General features: G+C 44.3%; 1 protein-coding gene across 1 annotated transcript; it reads right to left on the bottom strand.

Moving 5' to 3' along the window:
* Positions 1–6,240: 6,240 nt before the first annotated feature.
* Positions 6,241–18,927, bottom strand: LOC307242721 (long-chain fatty acid transport protein 6). The gene is made up of 10 exons (XM_080017274.1): positions 18,356–18,927; positions 16,454–16,657; positions 15,263–15,421; positions 14,879–15,003; positions 12,695–12,889; positions 12,516–12,606; positions 10,932–11,130; positions 7,803–7,900; positions 7,569–7,699; positions 6,241–7,485 (listed from the first exon to the last, which is right to left on the bottom strand). Exons 1-10 carry the CDS (start codon positions 18,837–18,839, stop codon positions 7,309–7,311), a joined length of 1,863 nt encoding a protein of 620 aa, XP_079873400.1. The 5' UTR covers positions 18,840–18,927; the 3' UTR covers positions 6,241–7,308.
* Between the last annotated feature and the right edge of the window lie 263 nt (positions 18,928–19,190).

Here is a 19,190-nt window from a genome sequence, read left to right as displayed (position 1 = left end):
TCTTTTTTTAACTATTGAGAAACGTGGCGCTCTGTTGCAGCTTCCCACTGTGCTTACACGTGAGTCCATTGGGGCAAACGTTCCAAGCCTTTAAGGAGACTTATTATGGGAAAACTCACTTTTTCAGTGCTTGTGCGCATAGACTCGGGTCTCTGATGCCCTACTAACACACAAACTGTCAAATCAGACTCAGTCAGCTGTGTGTTTTTGTGGGCAACCTTTGTCAGCAAACATGACCTGAAACACCATGTTCAGATCTTTGTACCCTTCATCCGTCACAGGGCCCACAGGTGAACCACATCTGAGTAACTCAGCAAACAAATCTGTTAAAAGAAAGAGGAATTAATACCAACTGTCCATGAAGGAACTGCAGACGATGGAAATGTAAGTATTTCACAAAGAATTCTGCTGTCAAAAGAAAAGTATGTGGCACACTTCCGCTGTGCATTTCTCCAAACAAAAACAATAGTGGGTTGTTGTTGTTTTTTTTATTGTAGATGTATTTATTTTATTTTATTTTCCATCGTTTACATGAAACAAAAAATCCCAGCGACGAGAGTCCGACAAGCTTGGAGAACGGCAACGAAAGTCAGAACTAACTTTTAAATGACACTTTGTAGATCTAATATGAGTGAAGATTCATCAATGAATCCAACCCGAACCCTCCTGGCAGGTGGCGATTTAACACCTCACTTCTGACGGATAAAGAATTGAACCATTTCTTTTCCAGAGAATGGACATCCTTCATTGAAATGAATGAGAAACATCAGAAATGTCACCGTCCTTACTCTGGGAAACGGCAAAGGCAGCTCTGAGAGGCAGTATTATTTCCTTCTCCACTCACAAGGAAAACAGAGGACAAGAATGATAAAATAAACTAGAACAAAGACTTGCACTTCCAACAAGCCCACGCACCCACTGAACAAATTCAAAATGAAATCCAGACAATTCCGTCTCAAGTTGATAATATCATCCATCAAGAGATACAATTCCCCATGCAATGAATGAGAGTGACTTATTTAGATCGGCGCTATGCATCACTCACGTCCCACAAGTATCCCAATAATTAGAATTACAAGAAAAGGACCTTAGAGAACTTACATAGTGGACACTGGCATGGTGGGCGGAGAGGGGGACACACTTGTATTGTTGGGACTTTCATGGTGAAAACTTTGGCTGTTTTCTCAGGCTGCTGGGCTTGTGACTGACAAATTTTTAATTTTAGTCCGTGCCTACAACACAATGGACAAAATGTATGTATGTATGTCATCTGAATTCATTACATAAGATAAATAAAGCGGTTGAATAAGCAAAAGTAATAATAAACCTGTTAATGAGAAGGCATTCATAAGACTCAGTGGTGCGAGGAGAGTCGTTGGATGACAACTTCAGTGTTAGAGGACTCGAGGGTTTGATCATGACGGGTGATCTTTTGAAAGTCCGCAACACAAGTGCGCGTTTAAAAAAACGCTCAGAGACCAGGGCTCAGCGGAAAGGGGACCTGGTGACCTGGCGTGATGGTTCAGCACTGCTGTCCCAGGTTCAAGTCCTGATTTTTCCATTCAAGTGCTCTTCCTTGAATAAAATGATGTGGAGGAGATGACCACACTTCATAAGACTCAGTAGCTCAAGGAAATACGTAAGTCGTTGGATGATGATGAAAGGCGACCTGCTGGGGTAATGCTGTTGTAATTGTGCACCTAGTACATGTCCGCAGATGTCAGGCAGGTGACCGGTTCGACCCCCTCTCCACCCAGGTAACCGGATCACAACAACAAATCCCGCGGTGGGCGCGCGGGGGGGAATTGGTGCCTTGAGGAACGACCACTCAGAGACACCCAGTGCAGAATATGAATTATTCTCATCTCATCTAACTTTGTCCTACGGACTGCTCTTTTATCAGCACACCTCGGCTGATGGATCATGGTGGTGGACTTGCTGTGGTTTTTGAGAACAAGTTTACATGCCAGATAGTAAGCACCAAGTCTAATTGTTTATTTGAATTACAAATGTATGGAGTTGTCGACCAAACTCGATTTATTGTATTTCGCTTATCGACGACCAGGCCAATGCAAAAAATGTTAAAAATACAATAAAATTAATAATAAATAAAATAAACATTTACTGACAGTAATAACAATTATAAGATAAATCAAGAGGACTGTAGCTTTGTAACTACAGTTGTTTGAAGAAGACGTAGCCCTTTAGGATCTCCACGATGGTGAAGATGACAGCCTGTGAAAGTCCATGCTGTTCAAGCCTGCGCCGTTCAGGCGCCAGGCCAGCAGAGGACTTCCCAGGACCAGTGAGGAGGTCACTGAGCCCCCGGCCTGCAACAACGTGTTGCAGAGCTTAGGGATCTGCCATGGGCCCACCACCACTAATGGTCGGCCCTCCATGAACCAAAGTGCACCGGGATGATCGGGGGCTACCAGTATCAACGACAGCCCCTCCAACTCGTTCCATCAGTCTGGGCAGCAGCGCTGACAGTGGAAATATGTAAAGGAGACACCTAAGCCCTGGTGGTACGAGCGCATCCACTGCCAGAGGGGGGTCGTCTTTCCTGTGGAGGGAGAACCATAGGGGACACTGAGCAGTCTCTCTTGAGCTAATAGTCTCCAAAGATGGAGTACCATATATGAGTGGAGACGCCACTCTGCCTTGCGCGGGCCTCCTCGTGACATGAGGTCCACCCCTACATTCAGATGGCCCGGAATGTGGCTCACCGACAGAGAGTGGAGCCATAGTAGCGGCCATCTCCACAGCCTCTCAGTTGTGTAATTGGGCACCGGTGATCTCACACCCCCTGACGGTTGATGTAAGCCCGGTTGTCTGACCTGATCTGGGAGGCGTCCATGAAAACCTGTGTGTAAAAGGAGACTCGACCAAGACGCACACCCTGTGTGAGTGTCTGGGGCTCCTCCAGTAGGCTAGGTTCCTGTTGAGAGATTGTGGCACAATCAGCGTGCGTGGTCATTGGGGCACCGGGTTTAACCGGAGAACTCCATAGTTGGATACTGCGCAGTATCCACCATAGATGGATACTGGAGGCCCAGCAGCAGTACTGTGTTGGCTGCTGCCGACAGCCTGAGCAGCTTCATGATGGTCAGTGCCGAAATTGCCCTCATGGACGGCCCACAGCAGCACTTTCCCAGTGAGCATTCAAAATGGGCGAGTCACTATGTGGCGATTCAGCGTGCGTAGATCCAGGGTCGGATGTACACCCCTCTAAGTTTCAGAACTAGGAAGTAATATGAGTAAAACCCTCTGTTCCGAAGTTCCGTGAGCACCACCCGAAGAGAACTGCCTTTTCTGCGTTCAGAGCTGCAGCCTTCTTTGGTGATGTCATCACCGTCCACAAGGGCGGTGGGGTCCTGGCCGAATTGTAGTTTGGAGAGACAGGAAAGGCAGGGGAGAGAGAGGGAATGACATGCAGCAAATGGCCTCGTGCCAGAAAATGCCTTGAAAATGATGTGCTCTACAAGGTGAGGCACCGGGGCGCCCGGTGCAGGTGGTCCGAGGGTTCAGACGCTCGTGCGCCGTCAGCTCAGAGACAGCCCGTCCTGTATGGGCCCTGTCCTCACGCAGCCGTGGGAATCCTGCTTGGATTCCCACGGCACATCCCAGGTTGGCTGTGCGCTGCCATACACACACACACACACACACACACACACACACACACACACACACACACACACACACACACACACACACACACACACACACACACACACACACACACAGTATGTATACATATATACACATTTGCACAGTTTGCACAGTTTGACAAGGATCTTTTCAGTGTACTGATGTTGGGCACCTAAATTACAACATTAAAAACAAAAACAAACACGGGTTACTCTATGTTTGTATAATAAGCCTCACGCACACAATAGAGCCCATCCGTAGTGTTACAGGGCCTGCTGTTTGCTTGGGCACATTACCCCATCATGTGGCACAACTGAGTAATACACTCCTGCAGAAATCTAGAGCATCTGGAGCATCACTCATGTTGATGTCACGGCATAGTTATCAAGACAATAGCGCCAGTCTGCCAACGCACTCTAGAAAATCCACGTTTAAACAAGACAACAGTGCAGTGCAGAACAGTGCGTCACTAGTAGTACAGTATCTCCAACGTGATGACAACCCAGAGGCACACGGCCCTCAGCGCACGGCCAACGCGAATAACAAAACCTGACCTGCATCGACTGCACATAGCAGGCTAAAGTGTGATATTCAGCACAGTTCCGCTCCGTCCAAAAGCCCTCAGAGCTTATTGATTGGCGTTCAATATCCGATTAGTTCAGGTTGATTCTATGTTCCTTGAGTAGAAGTCCTCAGCTTTTGCTGGATTGTCAACCATACACAACAGATGAATGTTGTATAGAGAACTTGACGCCTTTTTAAAAAAAATTTATATAAAGGGACAACTTCACGCCGAACGAGGCCAGCTTTATTGCCATGTTGGCTCTTAAGTCAATGAAGAAAAATATTTTCTTGCCCTGGTAAAGCACCTGGCCCTACTAGCTCGCCCAGTGCATTAAGCGTTCCTTATCCTGGAATTGAGGCAGACTATTATCACCCCTGGCCTGGGTGCAAAGTCCTGTGCGTTTTGTCTAGCTCCGAGGGCTTCTCTAAAATGCAGAGCTCTGAAAAAAACTTGACGGATGTTTGTGCGGCATTTCCAGGCACACCAACAACACGGATGTTTCGACGCCGAAAGCGATTCTCCAATTCATCCACTTCAGCCTTAAGGTAAGTCTTTTCGGTCGCTAACTCAGTGAGGGCTGCCTCTGTTGATGTTATCCTGTCACTGTGGTCCGTAAGGAAGGCTTCAACGGTAGTGGGCGTTCACCCGTGGTTGTCAGAAGTGAGACGAATTGCGTCAAGTGAAGCTTGAATTGGAGAGAGAGCGGTTTTCAGTTCAGCTGAGAGGCTTGTTCTGAGCTTGTTGAGTTCGGTGATTAGAAGGGAGGCTGAAACAGGTTCCGCATCGGCAGCCATATTTCCCGAACTTTCCGAGAGAACTGTAGCCCTTGGAATGTCTGGAATTTTACTTCTTCGATTTTTTTTGTTGCCATAAGTTTGTAGTTGTTAGAGTGGTAATTGAGTTAGACAAGTATGTGATAAAATGCATCAATAAATCAATCAAATTCTCTTTTTACCTGCCTTAATAAATCTTCCTTGGACCGTTTACAAACCGCCCAAAATGCTGCTGCTAGGCTTTTAATACCACCCAACAGATGATCACACATTATACCTTTTTTAACCTCTCTGCAGTGCCATCCTGTTGTTTTTAAAATTCATTTTAAAATCTTGGTGCTCACGTATAGAGCTCTACATGGCCCGGCTCCGCATTATATTATGGACCTCCTGCACCCACACACCACGAGCAGATGACTTAGGTCCTTCAAACAGGGTCTTCTAAGTGTCCCTCGGACACTTTCACGAGTCAGGGAGATCGTGCTTTCCAGTTGGCAGCAGCTAAGCTTTGGAAGTTTCCAAATGAATCTGAGGTCTCTGGAGTCTGTGGCCTCTTTTAAAAAGCAGCTAAAAATCCATCTGTTCAGACAGGCATTTAGGTAGCATGTGTTTTTTTTATTTTTTATTTTCATGTTTTAACTTGTCCCTGTTTCCCCTGTGTGTTTTACGCTTTTTATCTTATTTATTTGATTGTGAGGCACTTTGGGATTGACGTCTGTGAAAAGTGTTATATAAAGAATCATTACTTACTGTGGTGTTGGGGTGGGGTGGTTTAAGCAGCCATACCTGTATTGGATCTTGGTAATTGGGTCCGGTATCGGGATAGCTGTACGCCTGTTGCACTTCAGAGCAATCATCGAGCAACAGGTAAGCCACCCATCCCCGCGCATACACTGGGAGAGACTCTGTCATGACATGTGTCCATCTGCTCCTGGCGTGTTCCATCTTTCCCACTCTCCACAATAAACTGGTGTGTCTGCATCATCTCTGCCTGTGGCTCTGTGTCGGAGGGCCCTGAAAACGCCACTCAGATGACGTGTGGCAAGCGAAACTGCCACACTTACTAACTTACTCTCTGAGAGAAAGCCGCGCGCGGCTGAAGTTTGAAACATCCCAGAACTGGCTATCTTGGGATGAAATAAAGATGCTCTCCTGAAATCTGGAACAACCCCTGTCATCATCTACCGCTGACGCTGATTTCATACATCACAGTTTTAAGACGAGTTGCTGACAAAAATAATGCAGTGTCAGTAGTGTTCATTCAGACATCATTTATTAGACATTGCTTTTGTCTTCTAGACACACTATATTCTTCTCAACAGTTGTTCAGTCAGTCAGTTAGATTTGGGCATCCAAATCACTAAGACCACTAGTTGTCCTGACCATGGACTCTGAGTTTCCCAAATACATCACATTCCCAGTAGGTTGTATTCCCTCCTGCCCCAAGCTGTCCCACGGTCTTTACCTAACTTTTCTATTATTTTAGCAAGTTAGTTACAGTCGTTGCACTTGGACATGTCATCCTGGAATGGTTATGGGACAAGGTGTAAACAAGGATGGAATGTAAGACAGAGCTGTCATTCTCCCACCCCGTTAAAATTCCCTTCAGGGGACCCTAGACCCTGGGGGGGGGGGGCGGTGGGTGCTTGGAAGTTGTGGAACGATTATAGAACGTTTATCAAGGGGTCATGCAAGGTGTTCATTATCCAAATTCAACCGAGATGAGACAGAGAACTGATTGTCCCCGGGAAGTGCATTTGCTTATGCCACGGTCCGAGTGAATACTTGATTGGCTGAGGCCCACACAATTCACACAATTGTTCTCATAATTGTGTGAATGTTCGATTCAAATTGGATCTGAAAAGTTTTGGCATACACGTAAGCCGTGCATCTAAGCATTGCCAATGGGTTATTCAATTTTAAAAAGAGGATATGTTAAAAGCTGTCCTTAAAATGGTAAAACTTTATGTAAACTGCATAATATTGAAGTAATGGATATAAGAGAATTTTGATTTTAAACGAGAAATATTTATTATTAACTAATGTCCATATTATGGACGTTACAGTACATTAGTCCTTTAGACTCTCAGAATGTGGACACAATATAGGCATTTATGTTATCTTTTAATAAAATCATCTATCTATCTGTCTATTATTAAAAAGGATTGTCAATATTAAAACTCTGGCTTTGTGACATATTGCTGCAAAAGATAGGCTCGAAAATGAATTAGGATCACTCAACCTTTCGCAGTAGATGGACGTTTTGTAAAGAAATGAGTTATCTTTTAGTTCCAACTAATTTCACAATTGTCCTGTATCTGTCTATAGATGGATCTTTCCAGAGATAATGTCATCATACAGATGTGTGGTCAGGGGGATGTAATCCTTCTGAGTGAGATCCAGGAAATACAGAGGCTCCGTGATGACTATCGGGTTGAAGCCTTCACGCACCAATTTTCCTTTTTGCTGCTTGAACGTCTCCGTCACGTCCAAAGATGTCTACACAAAGAGAGGGGGGAAAAAAGAAATAGAAATGTGATACTGGCCGTCTCATAAGTGAATAAAGTCATCTGTTACCTCACCTGAATTCTGAGAAACCATGGCCAGGAGTATGAAGGGAGTCTTCTGACTAAATGGTCGTAGAGTTTGGCACCGTCTAATTTGTGATGCTGCTTCAGGATGATGGAGGCCATACCCACTCGTCCTTCGTATCCTAGTGACACAGTTTGAAGCGGGTTCATCTTGTCTATTCCACATAATCGTACACGTCGTGTGCTAATAACCAACAACTGGATGGTGGCAGTGGCCTCACTAACCTGGTATGGCCACACCATAGACATTGACCTCCTGGAAGAGGTCCAGACCGCCCAATGTCTCTGAAACTTCCGTGGTGGCTACATTCTCTCCTTTCCACCTACAGGACGACACATTTCACAAGCGATCAAACACTTGATAACTGGACTACGTCACCGTTTCAGCATCCTAAAGTAGGGAGAAAATTGAGATATTGGCACTTCGACATTACATGATATCATATTATCAAGTAATTATGACCTGAAATTGTACATAATATGCGATAACTATGGGGGTTTATTGGACTTAAACGGGTCACAGAAGCTAATACACTAAATACAGGGCTCTTGACCATGATGCTAAAATATACAGTATGTCTTCTCCACATTTTACTATTGCTAGTTTAGCAATTTGGAAATACACTTTGAGAAAAACAGAAGAAACATAGAAAAAGTGCTATATCTCAGGTATAATAATAGTAACAATTGTTATTATGGGTCCAGCCCATAATTGTATGGCAGCCCCTTATTGTTATTGTAAGATGAAAAAAAAGGAAATATTCTCGGAATTTTGAAGCCTAAAACTATCTGGAAAACCAACTTCAGCATAATGCACGGACACGGTTTATGTCTCGTTTGAACCCGGCTCTCACAAAGACCCCGTGGTTGAAGTATTATCCAAAACGATCCACATACGGAGTGGACATTATCGAAATACCGACTAAATTTTGAGCGATTTTTATACCGACATGCATGTACGCCGGTCCAAAATATGTCCAGCCCAGCTAAAACTACCTGGAAGACATACTTCAGCGTAAGCTAGAAACACGGTCAACCACTTTAACCGCTATGTCACAAGGATCTCGTGGTTGAAAATTCATCCAAATCGATCCACATACAGAGCAGATATAAGTAAAAAACTGAACAACTTTGGCCCGAAATATTCAGTTGGTCTGGTTAACTGACACGTCACACGTCTCCTTCTAAAATGAACGAGGTGAGATTTACAGTCAGAGGCTTTATGACGTCATCATATTATTTACTATAAATGTACAGACTCTGATTGAGAATGTTCAGTTGGAACGTGTCCAGTGTGCAGAGTGGACCGAGTCATTCTGTACTTGTTCAACGTTACCCAACTATCAATTTACGTGTATGTATATAGCTTCTTACCCGAAAGATGTCAGTAGATCTGTTAGATCAATATTTTAAATCCGTGGTTCACATTAATAAAAAATACAATAAACAGTAATCCACAGAGTTCGTCACGACGTTCACTGGAAAGCACCGAAATGTGCGAGTGAGCGATGCATTCAAAATCCAACGAGGCATCGGAAACTTTTCCTATTTCATTAAAACCTAACTTACTGAAAATGTAATCAAAGTAAAGTAAACTCAATTAAACTTTACAAATACATTACGTCATTTCAACTGTCATTGTAAATCTACATGAATAGGTCATAATTGACATATAACAGACACAAAGTCATCTCCCGTCACTGACACTACAGATACTTCAATACATTCAAGGTAAGATAAGAATGATAAGATATAGTTCAAAATAAAAATAAAAGACCGTTTGTAATACACGTCATGTATAAACATTTTCCTACAGCTAAACTTAACAAACTTTAATGAAAAGGCAGGAAGTGTTTGTAATAGAGAAAATATTCTCTATTACTAAATTATTAAAATATTAATAATATTATTATTAAAATATTCTGAAAATATTCATAATAATTATAATTCAAAATTATTGTTGAAGTTACATAAATGTTGTCTGCATTACAATATAGACAAATAAGATATTAAACGGAATTTTCAAATTGTGCATCAGCAGAATAAGTACAATAAAGTAGTAATTACAAATAATATATTTATATATTTTTATTTAATAATACATTTTTATTTATTATTATTGTTATGAAAAGTTATTACTGATGTTGTTTTTGTCATTGTTACAGATGCCAAAAAATAGCAGAAAATAAGTCAATAAAGACTCAGCTATTTTGAACAATTATTTAGAAAAAGCAACAAGGGGACGTGCGTGACGCAGCACGGGACAGTCCCTTACTGCAGTTGTGTTTAAATGTTTTGTTTCCTACATGTAGGAAACAAACAAACAAAAAAAAAAGATCTGTAATAAAAACGCAGCAAATTTTTTTTTTTCCCCCAATGGTTATATTGAGTACGTTCTTTAGCATTTAAACTTTCTTAATATGAAAGAAAAAAAGAAAAACAAGTTGTTGTTTTTCTACGTTCATGTTGCTATGCGGGATTTCGAATTTCCTCGACTTGGTCCCCTGTTTCACCAGACACTGTCACATTTGCATTTACACGGCTGTGGTTAATTCATAATTAGATAGAAACTTTAAAGTACATTTTAACAAAAATAAAATGTTCAGCTCTCTGCTGGTTTTTCAGACACATTTAGAAGGATAATTACAGACCGGCTTTTGTCAGTAACTAACAGGTGGCTCGCTTCAGGCGCGTGCGCAGCACTTGTAAATGTTGATTTATATTTTAAATGGTTTTAAGTTGTTGTGTTGGCGTTACTGATAAATTAACCAAATGTTCAGTCCCCTTGCTGGTTGTTCCGACACATTCAGAATCATTACAGCTTTTGATGAGCGGCTTTTGCCAGTGTCATTAAGAGACGGCTCGCTTCGTTGCGCGCAGCACTTTTAAATGAAACATAGTGTTCAGTGTTAGTGTTCTTAGTGTTCACTCAGTGTTAACAATGTTAGTTATAACATTGTTCCTCAGCCCTGGAACGCAAACTATTTTCTGATGCACCAAAAATATATATTTACAGTGTGAAAAATTGACTGGCATCCAGCAGCGAGGTTGCAGATTGCAAGCAGCTGAATAACCCTGCCCTCACCCTCCCTCCCAGGCGTGTAGGACACGGGACAGGCCTCTATTAGAGCCAGTGTTTGGTTTGTCCGTTCTGGGCTACTGTAGAAACACGGCGGTGCAACATGGTTGACTCCGTGGGAGGGGACCTGCTCCCTATGTAGATATAAACGGCTCATTCTAAGGTAATGAAAACTCAACTCTTATTTTCATGGGATTATAGTTACCAGTTAGTAGTTACCGTTATAGTTACAGACCAGTAAAATCTTTAGTCAGAGGCAGCCAAAATACAATTACCTGAAAGTGTCTCCAATACGGTCACGGAAGTAGATGAAGTCTCTGTGGTCCTGAACTAACAGGTCTCCGGTGTTGAAGAAGGCGTCGCCTTTTTCGAAGACATCCCTCAGGAGTTTCTTTTCAGACTGAAGCTCGTTACCAGCGTAGCCGAGGAACTGGTTTGTAGCTGACAACGGAGCCACCAAGAGACCAGTCTCTCCTGTACGATTAAAGTACATATTCAATGAGACCATATACTGATGGGCATTGTACTGGTACCCATCTTCAAGAAAAAGGGAGACGTACAGAGCTGTAGTAACTACAGGGGAATAAAGTTGATCAGCCACAGCATGAAGCTATGGGAAAGGGTAGTGGAGGCTAGGTTAAGAGGAGAGGTGGGAATCAGCGAGCAGCAGCATGGTTTCATGCCAGGAAAGAGTACTACAGATGCAATGTTTGCTTTAAGAATGCTGATAGAAAAGTACAGGGAAGGCCGGAGGGAGTTGCACTGCGCCTTTGTGGATTTAGAGAAAGCATATGATAAGGTTGCCGAGAGAGGTAGTGTGGTATTGTATGAGGAGGTCGGGGGTAAGTACGTAAGAGTGGTACAGGATATGTATGAGGTCAGTCAGACAGTAGTGAGGTGAGCAGTAGGCGTGACGAAGGCATTCAAAGTGGAGGTGGGATTGCATCAAGGATCAGCTCTGAGCCCTTTCTTGTTTGCAATGGTGATGGACAGGTTAACAGATGAAATCATGCAGGAGTCTCTGTGGACTATGATGTTCGCGGATGACATTGTGATCTGTAGCGAGAGTAGGGAGCAGGTTGAGGAGAGCCTGGAGAAGTGGAGGCATGCATTAGAGAGAAGTGGAATGAAAGTCAGCGGGAGTAAGACAGAATACATGTGCCTGAATGGGAGGGAGGGCAGCGAAAAGCTGAGAATGCGAGGAGTGGAGATGGAGAAGGCGGATGAGTTCAAGTACTTGGGGTCGACCATCCAAAGCAGCAGAGAGTGCGGGAGAGAGGTGAAGAAGAGAGTACAGGCAGGGTGGAGTGGGTGGAGAAGAGTGTCCGGAGTGATGTGTGACAGAAGGGTTCCAGCAAGAGTGAAGGGAAGGGTCTACAGGACGGTAGTGAGACCATGTTGTATGGTTTAGAAGCGGTGGCACATTTTCATTGGGAGTGACGAGGATGGACAGGATTAAGAATGAGTACTTTAGAGGCACAGCTCAGGTTGGACAGTTTGGTGGAAAAGTGAGAGAGGCCAGATTGAGATGGTTTGGACACGTGTGTAGGAGAGATGAGAGTTACATTGGGAGAAGGATGCTGAGGATGGAGCTGCCAGGCAAGAGGAAAAGATGAAGTTTTATGGATGTGGTGAGGGAGGACATGCAGGCGGGTGGTGTAAGGGAGGAAGATGCGTAGAACAGAAGGTATTGGAGGCAGATGATCCGCCGTGGCGACCCCTAACGGGAGCATCCGAAAGAGAAAGGAAAAAAGAAGATTCAATGAGAACACAGATGTGGTGAGGATACGTGTGTTTGTGCATTCATATGGACGAGAATACTGATGTTCCGTGTGTGAAGTTCATCAATTTCATTTTACCGCTTTGCGCTCTGATACATCTTCCAGAGTCGGCTCGGATAGGGTCGTGTGTTGTGGGATCACATTTCAAGAGATCGAATGGCATAGAAAGCTGAAGGAGAAATAGGACGTTTATTTCCATACAAGCATAAGCGACAAAGAGAGCCGTGTCAAATTCCGGGGTCAATTTTTTGTCTGACCTTGTTGATGAAGCTTGCCCGCCCGATGGGCCCAACCTCGTCGGTGTAGTTCAGGAAGCCGATACTTGCTTCGGTCAAGCCGTAACCCTCCCGAATCTTGATATTCCCAAAGCGTTTATCAAACTCCTTCCATACGTCTGGCCTCAGACCACTCCCCGCTGCCAGACGGACAATGTTAGTGCCTTCCTCTGGAACCTGATATGAACAATGATGAACGAATGAAGACACACAGACACACACACACACACACACACACACACACGATTAACGCCACAACAAATAACCACTAATATCAGCGCTGACCCATCAGGAAAGAGTCTGATCACTTTCTGAAGCCACTGTATATACACATATACACCGACCAGCCACAACAATAAAACCACAAATAACCACTCAGTTTGTGTAGCTCCCCATCGTGTCCCCAAAACAGCTCTGACCCGTGGAGGCATGAACTCCACAAGACCTGTGAAGGTGTCCTGTGGTATCTGGCACCAAGACGTTAGCAGCAGATTCTATAAGTCCTGGAAGTTGTGAGGTGGGGCCCCCATGGATCAGGCTTGTTGTTCCAGCACATCCCTCAGACGCTCGATCGGACCCTAACCCCGGCCGCCCACATGATGTAGAAGAAAACGTGATTCATCAGATCAGGCCACCTTCTTGCATTGCTCCATGGTACAGTCCTGATGCTCACATGCTCATTGTAGGTGCTTTCAGCAGTGGACAGGGGTCAGCATGGGCACCGGTCTGCAGCTACACAGCCCCATGCACAGCAAACTGTGATGCACTGTGTGTTCTGACACCTTTCTATCATAGCAGCATTTTTCAGCAATTTCTGCTGCATTAGCTCTTATGTGGGATTGGACCAGACGGGCTAGATTTTGTTCCCCACACGCAGCAGGCCCCAAGACCCGGTCGCCGGTTCATCTGTTGTCCTTCCCTGGACCACTTTTGGTGGGTACTAACCACCTAGAAAACCCCACGAAGACGTGCCCTTTTGGAGATGCTCTGACCCAGTCGTGTAGCATCACAATTTTGGCCCTTGTCAAAGTCGTTCATATCCTTACGGTAGAAGTCCACCGGACGCGTTGGCACAGCGTACGGGCGCGGCGCACAGTGTGGTTTTACACCAGTTCCACCGTCTGCTTGGTGTAGCGTTCCAGACGCGTCGATGTTGTCGTAGAGAGGAGGAATATTGGCAACAACAGCGATTTAAATATTTCTAACACACAGTTTGGTAATACTGTGACGCGTGGCGAGGTTGATCAGAGAGACATAATAATAATAAAAGAGACGCCGACAGAACCTCTGTGTAAAGCCTATGTCGCTTTTATTGCCTGCCGCGAGGCTACAACTACTCCGAGGTTGAGGTGTCCAGTCGGAAAATAACAATCTGGGACGACCATGTCCCTTTTTACTATGAACTTCTCTCCCTCCTTGCACTCGTACCCAGCGCTCTCCTCACCTCTCTCTCCTCTCCTTCCACACCATCCTGGACACCTCCCCTCCAATCAGATGCACATAATAACAATGAACTTGAACCTCCATCTACCCCGCCCCCAAATGCAACAGCAGCTCTCGGACACTGGTAAAATGTAGTCTCATATAAAACACATTTAAATTGATTGGACCCTTCACAAAAACATTTGGAAAAGGCGTGCGTAGCAGTTGAAAAACAAACAAACAAAAAAAAGAATAGACCTCTCGTGCAAGAATAGAGAAGTGCCGCACTGCTGACGTGGCCAGTACATTAACCGCAGCAGTGCGTTAACATGGATTTAATAGGAAGTAGCACCTACGGCACGCCGCACCGCACCAACTTCCACCCTTACGCTTGTCCACTTTTCCTGCTTCCAACACATAAACTTGAAGAACCGACTGTTCTCTTGCTGCCTCATATCCCACCCCTTGACAGGTGCCATTTTAAAGAGATGGGCAATGTTATCGGTGCATACACACACACACACACACACACACACACACACACACACACACAAATAAATATATATATATGTGTGTGTCATGTACCACTGATTACAAATTATGTTTATAGTACCTGGAGAAGATGAGAAGAATGTGAAGAAGAACGTGAAGAAGAAGATGATGTAGTAGTAGTAGTAGTAGTAGTAGTAGTAGTAGTAGTACTACTAGCAGTAGTAGTACTAGTAGTGGTAGTTCTAATCATACCCAGGGTTGGTTGACCAGGTATCGGCAGAGCTCTCCTATGTATTGGAACACGGTGACTCTATATTTCACACAGTCCTTCCAGAACTGACTGGCGGAGAACTTCTTTTTTAACACAACTGTTGCACCTGTAAGACGGGAGGGAAACACACGCTTGAAGAGGTTTCTTTAAACAAAGTCTGAAATACTGTGTATTAAGATATTGAAATGTTGTATCAAACGGGATATTTTTCCAAGCCATCTTTGAGAAAACATTTGCAAACCGTACCGCTCCATCGAACGGCGGCAGAAAATGGGATTTACCAAATCGGCAGTGGACCGATCGGCCGTTGCTTTTTGCTTTCTCCGTTTCGTAGTACGATCAGTTGACACCGTAAAAAGGATTACCAAGCTGGATGCATCCTCCGAGTCCCAACAGGGAGGCCGACATGTGGTACAGGGGAAGCGTGATGTAGATCTTGTCGTCGGATGTGGCGCCGCAGAACTGCAGAAAGGCCATGCTCATGATGGCTTTCAGGTGACCCACTCTGGCCGCCTTAGAGAGACCTGGGACGTCAATAAAACTGTGGGTCATTCAAGTCGCCCCCTAAGACCTTCAAAAAAATATGTCCTATTTATGAAGCTTAGTATTGTTTTAAGACTGTGTTATGAATGGCCAGGAAGGAAAATCATAACATTTTAGTGATTAAAAAAACAGGGTATAATGTATATGCATTATGCTTCTGCGTAGGTACACGTGCACGGCCCTGTGGGTCAAACACACTGATTTGCTGAGTTGTTCAACTTCCTGTGTGGAGGCGGGTTCAAAACGGAAAATAAATTGTAGCCGATAAAAGTGTGACTTGCAGATGAGGTTCAAAAACTGATTTGTATTTGCATTTCCATATATATATGTATATATTTTTTTGCATATACATATTTTTTATTATATCCATTGTTTTTTTTCCTAAAGTTTTCAAATAAAGTTTGAAAAAAAGAAAACCCAACGGGATTTATTTTGTTTTCTGTACATTGCGGTTCACTAAATGCGACACTGCCTCCCAGTGGACAGGTAATGCTTGTGCACAAAATCTGTTACAGGTAAAGCAAACAGCCACGGGAACGCATGACGTGCGAACGCAGAAGCATAAATTCCGGCTTTTAATGAAATGCAGCCATTTTGTCGGTCAACCGACTTTTTTTGTTTGGGTTTATATAACAAGTCAAAAAGAAAGAGAGCAAAACAAGCCATCTCTAACCAAAAAAAAAAGGACGTACTTCCATCTTCTCCGAACCAACTCATTGGAAAAAAAGGTCAGCAAGAATGTTATCGGAAAATCCCATTAAAAGTATAAGAAAAACAGACTAAAAAACATTTAAAATCTTTAAGAAAATGGATCGCACAATAACGATGATTGTCAATGAAGTTGAGTAGAGACTTTTTTCTTTTTTTTTGTAAATTTGAATTTGTATCCATGTTTTTTTTTTTACATCCTTTTTTATTTCCTGTAATTACGAACTCGCTACACAGCAAACAGCATTAGCATGGTTGAAGGTGAAGTCCTATAACCTCCCTCCCTCCATTTTTTTTTTTTTTACCAGTTGTTCCCGATGTGAATATGAACAGGAAGTTGGACATGATGTCAACTTTGGGACGCTCGGGCAGCGCTTCCCCGGACGCCTCCTCCAACTTGTCCAGCAAAGTGTTGAACCCGGCATGAGGCGAGGTGTGGTCCACCACCCACAGAGAAATATCACTGCTCCTTAAGGCCGGCAGCACCTCCGTCAGCGAATCCACCAAATCTATGAAAAACGAGGGACAATCATTATGGGCTGTTATTCAATATACCTGTGTAGGACTTCCGCTTATATGATGAGAACAGTTTTGTGGCTTGAATTTTTTCCCCCAAAACAATGACAAGGCTGAGGATTAGTTAATGGAACACTAACTAAAGTGATAATTGATCACACTGTCACAAATATGTCTGAAATACATCCTGTTGAATAGTTACTGCCATGCTAGGCTGTAACTACCCTACCCTACCCCAAAATTACATTTGTAACATCGATTAAACACTTTGTGATTGGGGTTGTCATTTTAAAATAAAGTACTTTACTACTAGTAAAGTTATTACTACTTTACTACTAGTATACTTTAATACTAAATTCAAATAATATTTAATAGATACAAATACACACACACACACACACATATAATTTATACTTTAAGAAGCCTGAAAACTGTTAACAAATAAATTCTAAATATTTATGAAATATAAGGCATTTGTGTTTCAAATACAACTGTAATTATTGATGAGTTTTTAAATCTTATTGTAGTGCTTCTGCTACTTGTTGGTCCGAGTCGGATCGCATCTTCCCATTAAGACCCCAGACAGACAGACAGACAGACAGACAGACAGAAATATAATAAAGGTTCATAGTAATAAAATAATACCCCCACTTCGTAACTTTGTGTGGTTAAGAGTCTGCGCCTTGTATTCCTTTCGTTTAACCCCATCGCGACTATATCTGCAGGATGCACATCGTTTGCTTCGCCACACATGGATAACGGCGACCAAGGCGACAAACGAGCGCAAAACTCCGCTGCAGCGCTACCACCTCAACTGCGCACTGGTTTGTACGTCTGTGCGCGGTGGAGCCACCTTTTTCAGGTAGTGGTTGTTGATGATAATAACAACAACAACAACACTTATGAAAGTCGACGTTGGAACTGCCCCGCCTACATATATACATTGTGATTGTCTGCGGGTTCGTCGGCTCCAGGGAGGTCGGACATCAGTCACATCCGCACTTGCCGGCGTCCTGGCGAGGGCCCCGGGCGTTGACCAATCAGCAGGCCGCCACGCTATCACGTGACCCCCCCCCCCCGGGTCATGTGCGCATGCGCGTGCGCGGCGGCGCCGCTCAGAAAGGCCGCGCTTCAAGGTTCAAGGTTTTTATCCGTCGCCTACATATACACACTTCCATACATATGTGCAGCGAAACGTAATAATATGCAGCGAAACGTAATGGAACCGGAGCGGCGGCGCCACTATCGCCACTTTCCACCTCGTGGAGTCATCGTTCCTAAGTGTCCGAATACATATTTCATTTGTCTTTGCCTGTGAGTGCGGCGGGCCCGTGACATCCAGAGACTACTGAGAGCTGACGTCAGGTTTTCATTATCATAACATAATTATCATCATAACATCAACAACAATAATAATAATAACAATAATAATAATAATGTTTTGATTGATCTTTTTATCCATTTGTATATTTTTGACATACATAGATTGTATATATTGAAGGTTTGTTTTTTTACTTCACCTTTTAAATTATATTTTATTTATTCCGGGGTTTTTTTCGGACTGTTAAGCTTTCTTTTTTTCAAGTTGTATTTTTTTCTTATACATAAATGTTCCCCTGGCGAATAAAACCGATCGTGATTGTGTGTGTGTGTGTGGGGGGGGGTTGTACAACTTTAGGAGTAATATTTACCGGCGCCCACGACGAGCGCTTTGGCTCCGCAGCTGCGAAAGCAGCGGACGAGCGCCTGCGACCTGACGTTGCAGTTGAGGAACGCCACCTCGCAGCCCAGCTTGCACAGACCGAACCACACGCAGATGAAGTCCGGGTGGTTGCTCATCAGCAGCGCCACCACGTCGCCCGGCTTCGGAGCCCGAGACTCGTCTCCCTGGAACACGCGGGCGAACCGGTTGCTCCTGCCGTCCGCCTCTCCGTAGCTGAGGCTCTGGTCCTCGTACACGACGAAGGGCTTGTCCGGGTGCGCCCTCGCCCGGTGCACGAAACAGTCCAGATACGTGACGGCTCCCTTCCGCATGCGGGACCGCAGCGCCATTCGGAAGCTCCGCAGTCTCCAGTAGTAAATCACGTCCTCCCAAAAGAAGGGGTAGGCCACCCGCTGGTAGAGGAGGAGGGCTGGCAGCGCCGCCGCGAACGCCGTCAACAACCACGTTATCATTTTAATAACCCGCTTCCAAAAACTCGGGAACCTTCGAGGCGGGACCGCGATGACGCACGCGCGCGCGCGCGGAGGTTCCTCCCGGGGCTTCTTGTCGTGGGGGCGCAGCGGGTGCAGCCGCGCGCCGCCATCTTGGTGCGGTCAGGAACTTTATTATGTTGCCAAACATTCGGCGTCGTACAGGCGTCACTGTAATATCATAAGGGATTGTCAGTTAAATGTCCCAAGCTCCAAATAGGCCAAGTAGAAGAAGTTGAATTGAATCTCTCTCTCTCTCTCTCTAAACCACTGACAGGTGAAGTGAACAACATTGCTCGTCTCGTTCCAGTGGCACCTGTCAAGGGGGTGGGA

The sequence above is a fragment of the Zeus faber genome (assembly GCF_960531495.2).
Source record: "Zeus faber genome assembly, chromosome: 17".
NCBI classification, from domain to species: Eukaryota; Metazoa; Chordata; class Actinopteri; order Zeiformes; family Zeidae; genus Zeus; species Zeus faber.
The sequence above is the reverse complement of the archived record's forward strand: the minus strand, read 5'-3'. Positions and strand labels throughout refer to the sequence as shown.